Genomic DNA, 18,222 nt, shown 5'->3' with positions numbered 1-18,222 from the left:
TGTTCTTTTTTTTTCTTTATATTTTAATTTCCTGTCAGAGGTTTTCAGACTTTTTTTTTTTCCCCCCAACAATGGGCTGTATGATCAGAAATAATGTATCTGGGCCACAGAAATTTTAGTATTCTGTGGTATAACTCTTCAAAATATGTAAATCTATTATGAAATTGTGACTTCATATCCATGAAACAGTTCTGCAAGTCTTAAATTGTTTGCTTGATAACTAGGTAACTTCTTGCTAAATCTCAAGTGAGACACATTTTGACCAGTGGGCTGCACATTTGAATGCCCCTGTTCAGCACACTTTTTACATTGGATCAGCCTTTGGGGAAATCTAAACTGCCTTTTTCCATTACCTGTGAGAAGGCAAGGCAGAGAAGTGCATCCTAAAATAGGCCCTGAAACAGTTGTGTGAATACCCACAATTATTGATCTATATCAGCAGCAGCACTGGTATTGATCCCACTAGAGAATTAGATCATGCAACAAGGAAAGAAGTAGTGTTAGGCTACCCTGATGGCCCAACAGAAGTACTTTTTTGTATGTTATGAGTGATCCAAGTTTTGTTCAGACTCCAGTAGGAGCTGGATGTACTGTACCCTGTGAAGTAGGGAGGAAATCTGAATTTTGGAGGCTGACAGAAAACTACTGCTTCAATATAGAGAGCTTACGAGGGAAACCTGAGTATAGTAGTTTAGTAGCTGCAAGTGAAGGTGCTTCATGGCAATATAGTTCAGTTGGTACAGGTCCAGACTGAGCTGAAAAACCAAAGGAATAGGTGGAAACTCAGGCACCCCCCCCCCCCACATCCACCAAACCAGCATCTGAAATTCTCATTTGCAGTGCCAAAGTATTGTGCTGTGAAATGTTAAAAAGTAACCAAACTTCTATGGCTATAGAACCTAGTGAAGTAGGGTTGCATTGGGTGAGTTGTTTGTTTTTGATTGTCATAATGTAGGCCTAGGTGCTTATAGGTTTAGCTGCTTTAACCAAATGTTGCTCCTGGAATGTGAACTAAACTTTTATTGTGGAGTTTTTAAATTGTATTTTTCCTGTTAGAAATTTTGGATACTTTCCACTTTCAGTAGTTTCAAATAAATTGATTTTTAAAGAGGCAATTGACTGCTTAATGGGTTAATTACTCATATGGGTAATGAGAACTAGTTGGGTAAAGTTGGATGTGGTCAAATAAATTTGCATGCATTTTTTTTAAAGTACTTTGAAATCTAGATCTGATCTGCTGGTTGTGCATATGCTTATAGAACCATGACTTAAGCTCCTTTTATCTATAGGTTTCCTGCATGCCTGCTCCCTCTTGAATTTTACTTGCATCAAGATGGCTGTGGATGATTATGAAGAACTTCTCAAATATTATGACCTTTATGAAACCATTGGGGCAGGTATGTGTAGAAGCTGAATTTTGAACATTCTAATTGGGTATATTTGATTTTAGTCAGTTTAAATCATTAGCACATCATGACAAGAAGAGTCTTCCTAAGATAATAGCCATCAAAAAGAAAAAAAAAATTAAATAAATAAATTAAGAATATGTATTAGCTATGCTCTTAAAAACAAAAAAGTGAATGTTGGTCAAGTCAACATGATATATTTAAAATATTGGTCTAGAGAGGACATGCTTCCATGTTTTTTTTTTTTTTGTTTTTTTGCCCTGTTCAAAAATTATTTCTCAGTTTAGAATAACTTTTAAAGTTGTGTGTGTCTATTAAAAGCCGGGTTACCATTTTGGTGGTCTCTGAAACAAAATGCTTAGATGACTTCTACCATCTTACCAGTGTGTTCTTTAAAATTTTCTCAGTGGGCATCTTAATTCTGAAATTTATTATAGTTGGCATCGTGGAAGGATGATTTCTGGATGTTCATGTTATAGCCAGTTCCTCTTTGAATACCGGAGTACTGATTTATTTACAGTAACTTGATAAACTGCCTTAACTAACATGTTATTCTAATACAACAATAAAAATAAAATAAGAACAAGAAAGGAACTACAGTGTTCTGATAGGAAAGTAGTCAACATGCATACAAATAGAGCTGATACATGTCCATACAGGGATAAAGCAAAGAAAGGGGAGAGGTATAGAAAGGAAGAAGGAGGGTTGGGTTTGAACCAGCAGCAATAATCTACAAGCGACTAACTTGGAAGATTAAAAGCCTGATGGAATAACCAGGCCTTTAACACAGAAAATATTGGCAAGAAAATGAGCTAGTAATAAGTTTGTGTATGGTATTTGCTTTCAACTGTTTTTGAGTGATGCTTGAAAGAGAGTTGTTTTTTTTTGGGGGGGGGGGGGGGGGATTGGCTGCTGTCGTGGACAGGATGCTGGGCTCGATGGACCCTTGGTCTTTTCCCAGTATGGCATTACTTATGTACTTATGTAACTTCAGCAGCATCCATACAAACATAATGTGTGAAACATAGTTCATGTAATTCTTCCCAACACCACTATATGTATTACTGTAGGCTGTGGAGCTATGTATATATAGGTTGTGGTTACGTATTTGTGCAGTAAGAGAGATGTCATAAATGGTTTTATTTTAAATAGTATGTGCCTCTCTCTCATAGGTGGTCGGTGGTCCAACTGTTTGGGGAGGCTAAAGGGGGCGGGGTCAGGGATAAGGCTTACATCCATAACTGATAACACGCAAAAAAAAAAAAAAGTAAAATCGCACGTGAGTTTTTTTTTTTTTTTTTTTTCCTTGCAGTGTGTTTCGGTGTATAAATTTGTCATGGTGGAGAAGAGACTGAGTCCCAAGGAAGGGTTGCTGGTTATTGACAATGTTTCTGTGCATGTAAAAATGGATTTATATATCATAAATGACATATATATATATATAATTTTTAAAACTCTATTTCAAGCACTTACCAACACTAAACCACATACTTCCTTAGCGTCCCTCCGGACCGGACCAGGATTGGACTGATGGGTTGTGCTCGCCTACCAGCAGGTGGAGACAGAAAAAACTCTGACTCTAGAGAGCCAATAGGAGCCCTGGCCATGTGACCTTAGCCTCAGTATTTTCTCAGTCTCCCAGCAGGTAGGAAGTGAGCCCATTAGTCTCTCTCCTTTTCTCTTTAGATATTACAGATATTTGTGATAATTCTTCTGTGCCTGGAATCTTATTTAGAGGCTTGACAGGGTTTCCTTTCTCTTCTTTCTTTGACAGCCTCGGGGGTGTTAAACTCGGGTGTCTCGAGTCCACCCCCCTTCCTCCCCATCTCCCTGGCTTAGCAGGGAAGGGCCGTCCCTTTCTCTGGAAAGGTGTACCGTCTTTGGGAGAGGCAGCCACTTTTAACAGGTAGCTGCTTTAAAAGAATTAAATCAAACAAAAGGAAATTCAAAGAAGCAGCCTTTCTTTCCCCAGAGTTCTAACGAGCAGGCAGCTCCAGTGTTTTATTATGATTGAGGGGTTATTAAAAAAAAAAAAAAAAAAAAAAACAGAAGAAAATAATTCAGTGTCTGTGACTTTAAACAGCGATTTTTCTCGTCAGATTTAATTTCCTCCATTTTCTTGCGTTTTGGCAGCGGCAGTTTAAAGAAATGAAAAAAAAAAAAATAAAAAAAAAAGGTGCGAACTGCATAAGCGCGGCCACCTGTTTTTTCTGATATGGCTTAAAAGTTCAAACAGCTGCTATCGGTCAGGCGCAGTTCACGCAGCCGGAACGTGTAAATTTTGCTCTCCCTTCAAGGTTTCTTCGGGTCCAGTGCTGCCTCCGGTTTTTTCGGGGCCTTTTTCGCCGGCTGTTTTTTCTTCGCCGTTCCACTGGGCTTCACTTGTTCGGAGGTGTTGGGCGCGCTGTCGACGATCACCACAGGGCCAGTGGCGCGAACGGCGGCCATTTTGTTTCTCCCTCCATCTTATCAGTCGGGGATCTCTCTGCTGAAGGTAAGGCTGCAGTTCATAGAGCAGTTTGGCTCCAAGATGTGTACACTTTTGTATGTGCTGAACGGCGTATTCTAAAATGCTCTTCACATCAGCAGGCAATATTTGATTGAAAGGGGGCTCCTTTCATATATGGATATATAACAAGCTTTTCTTCTTTTAAATTTCTATGTATCACGGGGCTGTTAACACTAGTTTTTTCTGGTGCTCAGTCATTTTTCATTGCCTGGTGGAAAATCTACATCTTATCATAATATCATAATTCATTTCAAGCATTTTCCTCAATAGCTGTAGTATTATACAGTGTTTTAAGAACTTTAGAAACTTTCTCTATAGGCATAGAGTAAATTTCTGTCTTTCTCATTCCCTGGTGAATAGGACTACATTGTCTAAGAGTCAATTGATTGGTACTTTGCAATTCTGACCATAATATCTTAGTTCCTTTCAAGCATTTTACTCCATGCCTATGATGTTATATAGTGTTTTAAGAACTTAACAGACACTCTCAATGGCTGTAGTGTTATACAGTGTTTTCTTTTTCCGACTTTAAGAAGCCTTCTCTAGAGGCATACAGTATATTGTTCAGATGCCATGGGGATATATCAGCTCTTTCATATTCTCTGAGGGACAGTCCTGTCTACCAAGCTCCCAGTCACTCAGCTGCCTTAGCAGGCATGCTTTATTCATGTCTTCCCTTCTTTTCCAACTGCCTTGAAGCCTCTCATATTTCATTTTAGCTTTCTTCTGGTTTTTACAGGACATATGGTCACTTAGAGAATAAAGTCATCCTTTCACTTAAAGATAGTGGACGGTCCTCAAACCATCTACTCGTGTTTGTCTCTACTCTATCAGTTCAGCATTGGCAGATTATAAACATCCTGGTTTGGTCCAGTATGCCTATACATACCATCTGCTATCTCTTCCTCTTCCTTAGAGACCTGATGTTATATCAAGCTTTCTTGAATTCAGATACAGTCTTGTCTACACTGCCTTCACCAAGTGGCTGTGGCAGAACTTCACTTTTTTCGTTACAGGTAATTTCCAAGTTTGTCCTTTTTCATTTTCATTCTATGCGCCTTCACTCCAGAGTGTTCTTTCAATTGGAAGGGGATTCACTCACTTCCTGTGTATTTATACCATAGGTACATAAGTATGGTTATGCTGGGTAAGGCCTAAAGTCCATCAAGTCCAGCATTCATATCTAATGAGCATAGGTACATAAGTTTTGCCATTCTGGGGAAGCTCAAATGTCCACCTTTCTACAGCCAGAACAGCATTAAAGAAAAAAAAAAAAAAACTCTCACGAGAGTATCGAACAGAAATCTCTGCTCCAAAAGCAAGGCTTTGCAGTAATTCTGCAAACTAACGCATACAATATTTGCCATGGCTGTTCACCACTAGGAACACCGGGGACCCTGGGCCTAGGTTCGGTGTTTTAACCTGAAACAAGCTCAACATTCATATCTATTGGGTGTGAGTCTGGTACTACTACTACTACTTAACATTTCTAGAGCGCTACTAGGGTTACGCAGCGCTGTACAAATTAACAAAGAAGGACGTTCCCTGCTCAAAGGAGCTTACAATCTACATCTCAGTGAGGGAGGATGCATGACCGTGGTACGTGGATTAGTGGTATGTGGATTAGGGAGATCCAAGAAATTACAGGCCGGTGAATCAGACGTTCATACTGGGACAATTTTTTTCTGTCCGGAGCGTACTACCATAGCTGGTGGACTCCTATATTCAGAACTTTCTATATTCAGAACTTACCCAACTATGGAACGCCATAGAGATAGGGTTGGAGTTTGTAGCCCTATTTAACTGGTGTCCTTGGTCACCCTTCCTCTTCTCCTCAGGATCCAGAGAATGGCTAGTTTTTTGCTTATGCATTAACCGGTCATTTTCAGCAGTACTCTCTCTTCCGTTCTTTTATAGATCTAAGAGGATGTTCATTGCGCTCTTAGGGTCATTTCATTCTTACCTAGACGACTGCCTAATTGGAGAAAGTCTTAGCAGAGTTCTCAGGTCACGCACCGGGTGTTGCATTTCTTACAGTCTCTAGGTTGGGTGGTGATTGTAGCCAGGCCTCTCATTTGATCTCTCATTTGATCTCTCATCAGATATCTCTGATTTTCTCTTTGTTTAGTCAGGTTGGCGCACAGTCTTTTGTCTCCTCTGCAAACATCCCAGTTTATATTTTTCTTGGTGACCTTGGGCCTTCGGCCATTTCCTCGCTCTATTCTGCAGAATGCAATTTTACTCTCTAATGCCCAAGAAGGAATTTTCCTTCATCCTATTGCGAATCTCAGGGTCATCAATCGCGCTATTTAAGTGTCATCTAGTTATCTCAAGAACCTTAGTTCTGTCATTGGGATGCTTCGTGCAGTACACTTTTTGGCAGAAGCTTTTTTGTATATATTTTTTTTCTGGGGGACCTCAGCAATTCGTTTTACCTTCGGGTGAATTTTGTTTTCCCTACTGACAAACAAGGCGGAGAGAGCTATGTTGGTCCTTGCCATGGCAATGGGTTATGTCATCCGCCAAGGAGGAGTTAAGAGTATACTCTTGAGTTTGTACTCATTTTTTCTTAGTTGTGTCACCCTGCATTTAGGTGAATGGACTCTCATTTTTTCAGCCTTACTTCCTCACTGCGACACTTAAGGGCTATCTCTTTTTGCCTTCAGGCTCATGAACATTTCTTGCTTCTTCCGTTCAGCAACAGTCTTACGGAGACAGGGACAGATGCCAACGTCCAGCAGGGGTTTTTCAGCCTTCTTTATGCGTTTCTTCCATCATCTCACTAGGTGTTTACGCAGAACCAAGGCACCCTTCTACATCCGGACCCCCAGTCACTCAAACTTATGGCGTGGTTACTGGGTCTGCAACATCTTTGATATTTTCGCAGGAAGTACTTCAAGTTTTAATTGCTTCCAGACAGAAATCTACATTAAAGTCCTATGAATCAAAGTGGCGACGGTTCACTCTGTGGTACTCCTCTCGCCACTTCATTCCACAAACAGTATCCATTTTGCATGTTTTGGAATATCTTCTGCATCTTGCGAAATCTTGTCTGTCTTACTCATCCATTAGAGTTCATTTGGCAGCTCTATCAGTGATGCATGATACTGTTGACAACCGCACGCTTATGCAGCATCCACTGTCAAAGCGGTTTCTTAAAGGAGTCCTGCACCTGTACCTCCCGCTTCATCCACCAGCTAGGTGAACTAGGTGAACAGACTCTTAAAGTTCTGTTTTCTAGTAGCCATAACTTTTTCTATAAAGTTTTCCTCTTCAAGCAGTGTTTCCCAGTAGCCATTGCAGCAAGTAGATCTATGTGTGGAATACTTCTATGGTTGGTAACTTCTTTTCGGTCTGCTGTAGTTTAAAGTTTTCACCTTTCCCAATCGGTTTTTTCTTATTGGTTTTGTCCTTCTAGCCAGTAGGCGTAAAAGTTTTTCATTGTTTCTAACCCGCTATATCGCGAAGGATCAAGGAAATGAGAATGTCTATTTCTCTTCTTGCTGAGAGGGCAGTTCCACAGCGTATTACAACATATTCCACAACTTCAGAAGCGGGCTCTATTCTTACTACGGCGATTTTTGGTGCTCTCGGTGCACATTGGTAAGTTGGCAACTTAGTCCTAGTTTCATTTTATTTTGCTCATTGGGACACACTACATGTTAGTTGTCGCCAGGTGGCCTATGCAGCATGAACATTTCTCTGCAGTTTTCATAAGGTCCCTCCCTTCAGATTACTGCTTTGGTACTTCCCATCAGTCCAATCCTGGTCCGGTCCGGAGGGACGCTAAGGAAGGAGAAATTAGATCTTACCTGCTAATTTGGTTTCCTTTAGTCCCTCCGGACCGGACCAGGCCCCTCCCATGTTCTCTCTACTCTTTAGCTTCTTTTATTAAGTAGGAAGTGTATTCAGTAGGAAGTGTATTCATTCCTTTACGATTCGTGGAACAATACTATATATATACAGAACTTTACGTGGTCTATACCACTTCTCTGGTGGTTGCTGGTGAGCTCAATTGCTGGAATCTATCTATAAAACCTTAAATACGCCATACCACTTCTCTGGTGAGAGTTGTGGCTGAGCTCAGTTGCTGGAATATCTATAAAACCTTAAATATGATTTACCACTTTTCTGGTGAGAGTTGCTGGTAAGCTCAGTTGATGGAATATATATAAAATCTTAAGTGGGCCATACCACTTCTCTGGTTAGAGTTGCTGGTGAGCTATAAGACAAGTGAGCCATACCACTTCTCTGGTGAGAGTTGCGGGTGAGCTATATTATATGTGAGCCATACCACTTCTCTGGGGAGAGTTGCTGGTGAGCTATATTACATGTGAGCCATATCGCTTCTCTGGTGAGAGTTGCTGGTGAGCTATAGTACAAGTGAGCCATACCACTTCTCTAGTGAGAGTTGCTGGTGAGCTGTAATACATATCAGGCCATACCACTTCTCTGGTGAGAGTTGCTGGTGAGCTCTGATACTTGGCATTGCCGAGTGCTTTGTGGCTGCTAGGATTCCATACGGCACAGAAGGTCTTTCTTTCTTTCCTGCTTTGCTATTCAAATACTGAGGCTAAGGTCACATGGCCAGGGCTCCTATTGGCTCTCTAGAGTCAGAGTTTTTTCTCAGTCTCCACCTGCTGGTAGGCGAGCACAACCGATCAGTCCAATCCTGGTCCGGTCCGGAGGGACTAAAGGAAAGCAAATTAGCAGGTAAGATCTAATTTCTCCATATCTATGGAACAATTCAACATCAGATCCTCCAAAATATTCTAAAACTGTCTGATGTTATGGTAAACTAAAATTAATGTTGATGTTTCCAGTAAGGCCCACACAATCAATCCTTCAACTACAAAACATTATGCACAAACGTGTGAAAACACACTCTGAACCTTACTGTACCATAACAGCACTAACTCCAATGACTCAGTGTTATGCATGAAAAGGCAACGCTGTAAATATTACACTGGGCAGACCCTAATACACCACCCATACACAAAACATAGACCGTCAACAATATGAAACAAGGGACCACAGTATCAAAATGCGTCATGTACAGCCACAAAACAACCTCTTCCTTAGCATCCCTCCGGACCGGCCCAGGATTGGACTGATGGGTTGTGCACGCCTACCAGCAGGTGGAGACTGAGAAAAAAACTCTGACTCTAGAGAGCCAATGAGAGCCCTGGTCATGTGACCCTAGTCCCAGTATTTTCTCAGTCTCCCAGCAGGTAGGACGTGAGCCTATTAGTCTCTCTTTTTGGTATTTGTAGATATTTTCTTTATTGGTTCTTCTGTGCCCAGGAATTTTATTGAGGTCATTCCTGATACTAAGTGCCTTAGTGTTCAGCCTCTGGGGTGTTAAACTCGGGTGCCCCGAGTCCCTCCCCCCTATTTCCTCCCCATCTCCCTTCTGGTGTATCCCCACACAGCTTTATTAATAACTAAGGGAAGGGCTACCCTTTCATTGTAAAGGAGTATTGCCTTTGGGAGAGGCAGCCAGTATTTAAAAAAAAAAAAAAAAAAGAACTGAAACAGCTGAGTAAGCTATCTGTTCCCCGCTGACTTAACGAGCAGGCAGCTCTGTCAGGCAGCTCTGTGTTTTCAACTCTGTGGGTTTCAGCACCTGTTTTGAAAAAAAAAAAAAAAAAAAAAAAAAAGAGCTTTGAGATAGGGGAAGCGAACGAAGGCAAGCAAGTACCCTTTTAGTGCTTTATTGCTCCTGTCAGCCCTTGGGTTTTTAGCTGCTAAATAGGCGTTTTTAAAAAGGCGCGAACCGCGTTGCCGCTTTCTCGCGAGTGCTCGCTTGTTGCCGCGATGGCGGAGAAGTTGAAAAGATGTGCAGTCTGTCAGCGTCGGGGGGTTAATGCCTCCGGCGCCTGTAAATTTTGTACAGCGCTTGACATGCCCGCCGTTTCTCTTCCTCCGCCGGTTTTGCCTTCGGTTCCGTCGGGGGTTTCGATTTCGCCGTCGCGCTCCCTCGCTCCTACTTCGGAGATCTCTGGCTTAGAGGCGCCCGCGGCGAAAGTGGCGCGAACGGCGGCCATTTTGTCTCCTGCTCCTTCAACGTCGGGTGCCGCGTCTGGCCCTTTAAACTCCGCGATTTTAGGAGATTTAAATACGGAGGTCCTGGCACATTCGACAGCCACTCAGGGAGGAGGTTTTCCCCCTGAGTTTGTTATTCAGATGTACCAGGCCTTCCTGATGCAGCGAGAGGGGCCAGCAGCGGGGCTGGCAGGGACTACAGCGGGGCTGTCAGGGGCTATGGGCAGTTTGGTTCCTACTGCACCTAAGCCTAGGACATGTGAGTTTCCTTCAGATCTGGTACCAGAGCATACTTCAGACATGCCTTTTTTGGAGGAAGAGGAAGACTTAGGACCGGCACTTAATGAGCTGGCTTGGGAGGATCCTTCCTCTTTAGATCCTGACTCTGTTCCTTTGGGCCAGGGGGAAGATCCCTCGGTGGCTAGAGTGTGTCATAAGGAAGATTTACAGGATCTTATTGTTATGGTGGCTACTACTTTAAATTTTGATGATCAGCCTCCAGCTTCACAAGTCCGTAAGGTTGATTTGTTGGTTAAGGGCTCTAGGGCTTCCAGCAAGACCTTTCCTATGCATGAGGACATTTGGGATGTCATTAAAGCGCAGTGGGAGGTCCCGGATGCTGCTTTTCGGCCTACTAGATCCATGTCTCGTTTATATCCAGTGCCCGAAGCTGATAAAGCACTTCTTAAGCTGCCAGTGGTTGATGCTGTGGTCTCTGCGGTTACTAAACGCAACACAGTCCCAGTAGATGGAGGAACGGCGCTTAAAGATACTCAAGACAGGCGTTTGGACTCTCTTTTGAAGCATAATTTTGAGGTTTCCTCTCTGGCAGTGCAGGCGGCCATTTGCGGATCTTTAGTGGCCAGGGCCTGCTTTCGTTGGGCCGAGAGAGTCTTGGATAGATCTTCGGATGATCTTGCAGCTATAGATGTCGAGGTGGCAAAGATTGAAACGGGCTCTGCTTTTTTAGCCGATGCCCTATATGACCTGTTGAGGGCTTCTTCTAAATCTTTGGCCCTGGGAGTTGCAGCTCGCCGCTCTCTTTGGTTGAAGGGTTGGTCGGCAGATGCGGCCTCCAAATCTAAGTTGAGTAAATTTCCCTTTAGGGGGTCATTTTTGTTTGGAGAGGATTTGGACAAATTGGTTCACTCCCTAGGAGACTCTAAGGTGCCTCGTCTCCCTGAAGATCGGCCTCGCCTATCCAGTCGGGGTGCCTTCTTTGGACGTGGTAGGCTAAGGTCTTTCCGTAGATTTCAGCCTGATAAAGCTTCTCAGCCTCAGAGATCGCGTTTCTTTACCAGGAACCAGTCCTTTCGAGGTTACCGCAGAGGAGGCAGATTCTCAAGCGGCAATTTTCGCTCCCCTGCGCGTACTTCCCAATGAAGGTGCGAGGGCCCCTTCTCTGGTACCTGTCGGAGCTCGGCTTTCTCAGTTTTATCAGAGGTGGGCCCACATTACATCAGATCAGTGGGTCTTGGAGGTGGTTCGAGACGGATATGCCTTAGAATTTGCAAGGCCTATTTCAGACGCCTTTCTGGAGTCTCCCTGTCGCTCTCCACTCAAAGCGCGTGCGGTTCGGGAGACTCTACAGAGGCTCTTAGATCTTCAGGCGATTTTATCCAGTTCCTCCTGCCGAGTACAAGCAAGGTCGGTATTCCATTTACTTTGTGGTGCCCAAAAAGGAGGACTCCCATCGTCCTATTCTCGACCTCAAAGCTGTCAATCGCGCTCTCAAGGTCACCAGTTTCAGGATGGAGACCCTTCGGTCAGTCATAGTAGCAGTGCGCAAGGGAGAGTATTTAACAGCTTTGGATCTGACAGAAGCCTATTTGCATATTCCCATTCGTCCTGCTCACCACAAGTTTTTGCGTTTTGCAATTCTAGGCCGGCATTATCAGTTTCGCGCTCTGCCTTTCGGCCTGGCGACGGCGCCGCGCACATTTACCAAAGTGATGGTCGTGGTGGCAGCGGCTCTCAGGAAGGAAGGGATTCTGGTTCATCCCTACCTGGACGACTGGTTGATAAGGGCAAAGTCTTATCAGGAAAGTTGTCAGGTCACGGAGCGAGTAGTATCGTTCCTGCAGTCCCTAGGTTGGGTGGTGAACATTGCCAAGAGCCGTTTGGTTCCCTCTCAGTCTCTAGAGTATTTGGGGGTCACCTTCGATACTGCGAGGGGTCGAGTTTTTCTTCCGCAGGGCAGAATCCTAAAGCTCCGGTCTCAAGTTCTGAATTTGATGCATCTGAAAGTACCGTGTGCTCGAGACTATCTTCAGGTTCTCGGTTCCATGGCTGCCTCGATAGAAGTAGTTCCCTGGGCCAGAGCTCACATGAGATCTCTTCAGTGGTCTCTTCTGACCCGGTGGTCTGCTCAAACAGATTCCCTTCTGGTGAGACTGCCTTTGCGGCTCCGGGAGCGAATCTCTCTGTTTTGGTGGCTACGGATGCAGAATCTCACTGTGGGGATGCCGTTGGAGTCTCCGCGGTGGATTCCTCTAACAACAGATGCCAGTCTCCGAGGCTGGGGGGCTCATTGCCTGGACAAGTGGGCCCAGGGCCTCTGGTCGCCGCTGGAAGCAGTTCAATCCATCAACTTTCTGGAGACCAGGGCGATTCGGTTAGCTCTGCTGCACTTCGGTTCTCTTCTGGAGGGCACAGCTGTGCGAGTTCTCTCGGACAACGCCTCGGCAGTAGCCTACATCAACCGCCAGGGAGGTACGAGGTGCCGTCTCCTGTGTCGGGAAGCGGAGAGTCTCCTGGCGTGGGCGGAGATTCACCTCACGGCCATCTCAGCCTCGCATGTGGCAGGAGTGGACAACGTGCAAGCAGACTTCCTCAGTCGTCACACTCTCGATCCCGGGGAATGGGCTCTGAGCGATCGGGCGTTTCAGTTGATAGTACAGCGTTGGGGTCTTCCAGTACTAGATCTCTTCGCCTCCAGGCTCAACTCCAAAGTTCCTCGCTTTTTCAGTCGCCGAAAAGATGTAAGGGCGGCAGGGGTAGACGCCCTCTTGCAGCAATGGCCCTCCGGCCTTCTTTACGCGTTTCCTCCATGGCCACTAATAGGTCGTCTCCTTCAGAAGATCGAAGACCACGGGGGGCCGATCATTTTGGTGGCACCGGACTGGCCTCGGCGTCCCTGGTACGCGGATCTCCAGCGTCTGTCCGTGGCGTCTCCTCTTCGTCTTCCGGCACACAAGGCGTTGCTGGTTCAAGGACCAGTTCTACATCCAGATCCAGCTCGATTTTGTCTTACGGCTTGGCTCTTGAACGAGCTCGTTTAACTAAGCGAGGATTTTCAACGCCAGTGATTTCTACCATGCTGCAGTCTCGTCGCCGTTCCACTTCGTTAAACTATATTCGCACGTGGAGAATTTTTGAGGATTGGTGTGCAGAAGCTGACATTGTTCCTTTTCGGGCGTCAGTACCTCAGATGTTAGACTTTTTACAGCGAGGTTTTGATAAGGGGCTCTCTCTTTCGTCGCTGAAGGTGCAGGCGGCAGCTCTGTCCTGTTTCAGAGGTAAAATAAGGGGTAAGTCTTTGGCTAGTCTTCCCGAGGTGGCTCGTTTTTTGAAGGGGGTCTGCCTTCTTCGTCCTCCGGTCAGATCGGTTTTTCCATCTTGGGACCTTAATCTGGTGCTTTCGTCTCTGACAAAGCCTCCTTTTGAGCCTTTACAAACATGTTCTCTGAAGGATTTAACGCTTAAGACGGTGTTTTTGGTGGCTATCGCGTCAGCTAGAAGAGTCTCAGAGTTGCAAGCTTTTTCCTGTAGATCTCCATTTCTGGAATTTTCTAAAGAGCGAGTGGTCCTTCGGCCGGTTCCTTCCTTTTTGCCCAAGGTACTATCTCGGTTTCATATGTCCCAGTCGGTTTTTCTTCCTATTCTGGGATCCTCCTCCGGAACGCAGGAGCAGCGAAAGTTGCATACTCTGGATGTTAGGAGAGTACTTAAACGGTATCTTGCGGTTACGGAGGACTTCCGTCGATCGGACCGCCTCTTTCTGCTATTTGCTGGTCACCGCAAGGGCCTGGCAGCTTCTAAGCCTACTTTGTCTCGGTGGATCAAAAAAATGATAGCGTCTGCTTATCTCTTGGCAGACAGACCAGTTCCGGCAGCGCTTAAAGCTCATTCTACCCGGGGGCAGGCAGCCTCGTGGGCGGAGTGTTCCTTGGTGCCTCCAGCGGAGATCTGTAAGGCAGCGACTTGGTCGTCACTTCATTCTTTCTCTAGGCATTACAGGCTAGATGTACAGTGTCGTCAGGAGACCGTCTTTGCATCTCGCGTACTCACAGCGGGTTTGCTGGGGTCCCTCCCTTAGGACTACTGCTTTGTTACGTCCCATCAGTCCAATCCTGGGCCGGTCCGGAGGGATGCTAAGGAAGGAGAAATTAGACCTTACCTGCTAATTTGCTTTCCTTTAGTCCCTCCGGACCGGCCCAGGTCCCTCCCGTGTTCTATGGTTCTCAATTTTACTGTGTATAGAGATGCAACTGTCGTCTACAGAGCTGTTCTGCTAGTTAGACAGTTAAAGGAGATACATTATGTTCTACAAGAAATACATTATGTTCTACAAGTTAAATGTTTTGCAAGTTCTCTGGTTATTCAGTTCATAATATTATACAACTTGCACAGTTTATGGGATACACATTTCTGTACATAATTGGCCATGCCACGGCTCTGAACTGAGTTGTTGGTGCGCCCAGTGTCACGGCGAAGCCGTAGTTTAAGCACGTTGGTTTTCTCTCGTGCTGCCTGGCTGCTTAAATTCCTCAGGGCACAGAATATAGGTCCTTCTTTTCCTTTCTGCTTGGTTATTCAAATACTGAGACTAGGGTCACATGACCAGGGCTCTCATTGGCTCTCTAGAGTCAGAGTTTTTTTCTCAGTCTCCACCTGCTGGTAGGCGTGCACAACCCATCAGTCCAATCCTGGGCCGGTCCGGAGGGACTAAAGGAAAGCAAATTAGCAGGTAAGGTCTAATTTCTCCTTAGGGTGGATAATGTTCACAATGAGCTCCTTTTATTATCGACCAGGTAGAGATATGAGAGTTTTCAGTTTTGGCACAGTATAAGTCATCACAAGGACTAAATATAAGACAACCAATGGACTGCATTAGTAGCTTATAGCCCATTTAGTTATGTTTAAACAAAAGAGATCTGTATGAAACAAAATATTTTTTATTTTGACTTTGACTTATAAAACCACTTGCCCCTGACACATGTTCAAAACAGAATAATCCATTTGTGTATCTAAAAGGTAAATTTCTACAAAACAGATGAAGTGATTCCATATCCCCCAATGAAAGGAGTGTTCACTTTTACATCCTTTATGTTTCAACGGTTTTTATTGAAGTCCAATCACACCATACAGATTCTTAGTCAGACCATTGCAGCCGGCAGTACAATCATGTAGTAACACAATACAGTTCAATAAACATCAAAAATTTAATACGAAATGTTAACAAAACTAACTTCTCTCCCCAATATCCCTACCCCCCCCAAACCCTCCTGAAATACCTCTTCCCCCCCCCCCCCCCCCACTGTCCATGTGACCTGCTATGGATTTACAGCCTGTCTCACTAACACATACTACCCAATAATTACCGTGGATTCTTTTGGATTCGTAATGAGTAAATGAAACCTTTATTAGTGGAAGCTAGATTCTACAATTGGTTAATATATCAAACATATAAACGGCAAGTGACCGACTCACCTGCAAATGCGCAGAAGAGTCGGAACGCTGAGAGTGTAGAAGTCCAAGCCCTGCCTCCACCAGCAGTACAGCCCAATAGGGAGCAGGGCTTGGACATGGGTGTGGAAATCGGAGGAGGAGGGAGCAGGGAGGGAAGGAGGGGGGCGGAACTGAGGGAAACAGACGCTGGCGGGAGGGCAGGGGAGAAAGCAGGGTTGGTGGATGGGGGAGGCCATAGGAAAAAAAAAACTAGCCCGTTAACGGGCTTAACGGCTAGTACATATATATACTGGTTAGCACATATACAGTAATTAGCTCTGAAAAACAATGGTTACATCACTGATCTCTACATCTCTCAGACCAGGAAATGAAGCAAACACAATGATTAAGACAATTATTACATCATTGGCCTCTATATCCAAGCAATGCAAAGAGTTCTTTCACCAGGAAAGAAACAATAAATACATGCATACAGTCATCACTGATCTCCATCATCCAAGCTCTTGTCACCATCAGCTGAGGAGAGCCTGACACACACAGCAAAAGGGCTTTTTGGACCAGGAACAACAGATTTCTGCGCAGGCCGTACGTTGCTCACAGATGAACCCCCCCCCCTGTGCTGTGACAAGCCCTCCCTTTTATTAGATTCCGAGCCCATGTCCAGAGCTATGGGAAGTTACAGGAATGCCTCCAAGGGAAAATTACAGAATGTACATGAGGATGCAGTCACATGCTTCCGGTCCAAGTAAACAAACCACTGGCCAGGTGGCTTCTCTCTTGGGCTTCGAGCATATCCTGTTTCCCTCCTGCACAAACTGAATTGGTTTGAGTCATGCCTTATCTTCCACATTTCCAACTTATTTTTGTATTCACAAGGAAAGTTACTTTCGGTCAGAAAGACAAGATTTCAGAGGGTATTATCGGACAAAAAGCAGGGTAGAAAAGCAATCCTTTAAGATAGCACTTAAACAGTAAATGAAACAGAATTACTTCTGATCAACAATACAGACCCCAAATGCACTGGTCTATCCAGACAGGGTTGAAAAACAATCTTTTAAAATTCTATTCCATTACACTATGCTAGTACTACTTACTCTAGTAACTGCCCAAACTCACATTCACTCAGGATCCTATCTGCTGCTTTTGACACTGTTGATCACAGGCTGCTCCTTGATATGCTGTCCTCACTTGGATTTCAGGGCTCTGTTCTTTCCTCGTTTTCTTCTTATCTCTACCAGCGTACCTTTAGTGTATACTCTAGTGGATCCTCTTCTACTTCTATCCCACTGTCAGTTGGTGTACCTCTGGGATCTGTCCTGGGACCTCTTCTTTTCTCCATCTATACTTCTTCCCTTGGTACTCTGATCTCATCCCATGGTTTTCAGTATCACCTTTACGCTGATGACTCCCAGATCTACCTCTCCACACCAGAAATCTCAGCTGAAATCCAGGCCAAAGTATCAGCCTGCCTCTCTGACATTGCTGCCTGGATGTCTCAGTGCCATCTGAAACTAAACATGACCAAGACTGAGCTTCTTATCTTTCCTCCTAAACCAACCTCTCCTCCTCCCCCATTCTCTATTTCTGTGGATAACACTCCCATCCTTCCTGTCTCATCAGCTGTAACCTTGGGGTCATCTTCGACTCCTCCCTCTCCTTCTCTGCACATATTCAACAGACTGCTAAAACCTGTTGTTTCTTTCTCTATAATATCAGCAAAATTCACCCTTTCCTTTCTGAGCACACTACCAGAACCCTCATCCACACACTTACCACCTCTCGCTTAGACTATTGCAACTTGCTTCTCACAGGTCTCCCACTTAACCATCTCTCTCCTCTTCAATCTGTTCAAAATTCTGCTACATGACTAATATTCCGCCAGTGTCGTTATGCTCATATTAGCCCTCTCCTCAAGTCACTTCACTGGCTTCCTCTCCGTTTCCGCATACAGTTCAACTCCTCTTATTGACCTATAAGTGCATTCACCCTGCAGCAAATCAGTACCTCTCCACTCTCATCTCTCCCTACATTCCTCCCCGGGAACTCCGTTCACTGGATAAACCTCTCTTACCTGCACCCTTCTCCTCCACTGCTAACTCCAGACTCCGTTCCTTTTATCTTGCTGCACCATATGCCTGGAATAGACTTCCTGAGCCGGTACGTCAAGCTCCATCCCTTGTTGCCTTCAAATCTAAGCTAAAAGCCCATCTTTTTGATGCTGCTTTAACTCCTAACCCTTATTCACTTGTTCAGAACCCATATTTTATCATTCTCACTTTAATATTCCCTTATCTCTTGTTTGTCCTGTTTGTCTGTCCTAATTAGATTGTAAGCTCTGTCGAGCAGGGACTGTCTCTTCATGTTCAAGTGTACAGCGCTGCGTACGTCTAGTATCTCTATAGAAATAAGTAGTAGTACTGCAACTTCAGCTATGGGAAAGATGGTTAATGGGAGGGGGGACCTTTGCATGTGCTCAGAGAGGTTTCCGGATCTTTCTGATAAGTTGTACAGCAGATCTGAGAGGCACAGTCATGTGGTGTCGCCTATGTGTGGCTGGCTTATCCTGCTGTC

At 44.7% G+C, this 18,222-nt stretch overlaps 1 protein-coding gene across 1 annotated transcript in view; it reads left to right on the top strand.

Annotated features, from left to right (window-relative positions):
* Window positions 1-18,222, top strand: part of MELK (maternal embryonic leucine zipper kinase) — a 174,649-nt gene that overhangs the window by 24,348 nt on the left and 132,079 nt on the right. The window contains 1 exon segment of the mRNA XM_030219609.1: window positions 1,290-1,397. Coding sequence (XP_030075469.1) covers window positions 1,334-1,397 — 64 coding nt within the window. The 5' untranslated portion in view covers window positions 1,290-1,333.

The sequence above is a fragment of the Microcaecilia unicolor genome, chromosome 11 (assembly GCF_901765095.1).
Source record: "Microcaecilia unicolor chromosome 11, aMicUni1.1, whole genome shotgun sequence".
Lineage (NCBI taxonomy): Eukaryota > Metazoa > Chordata > Amphibia > Gymnophiona > Siphonopidae > Microcaecilia > Microcaecilia unicolor.
This window is presented reverse-complemented; position numbering and strand designations above follow the sequence as displayed.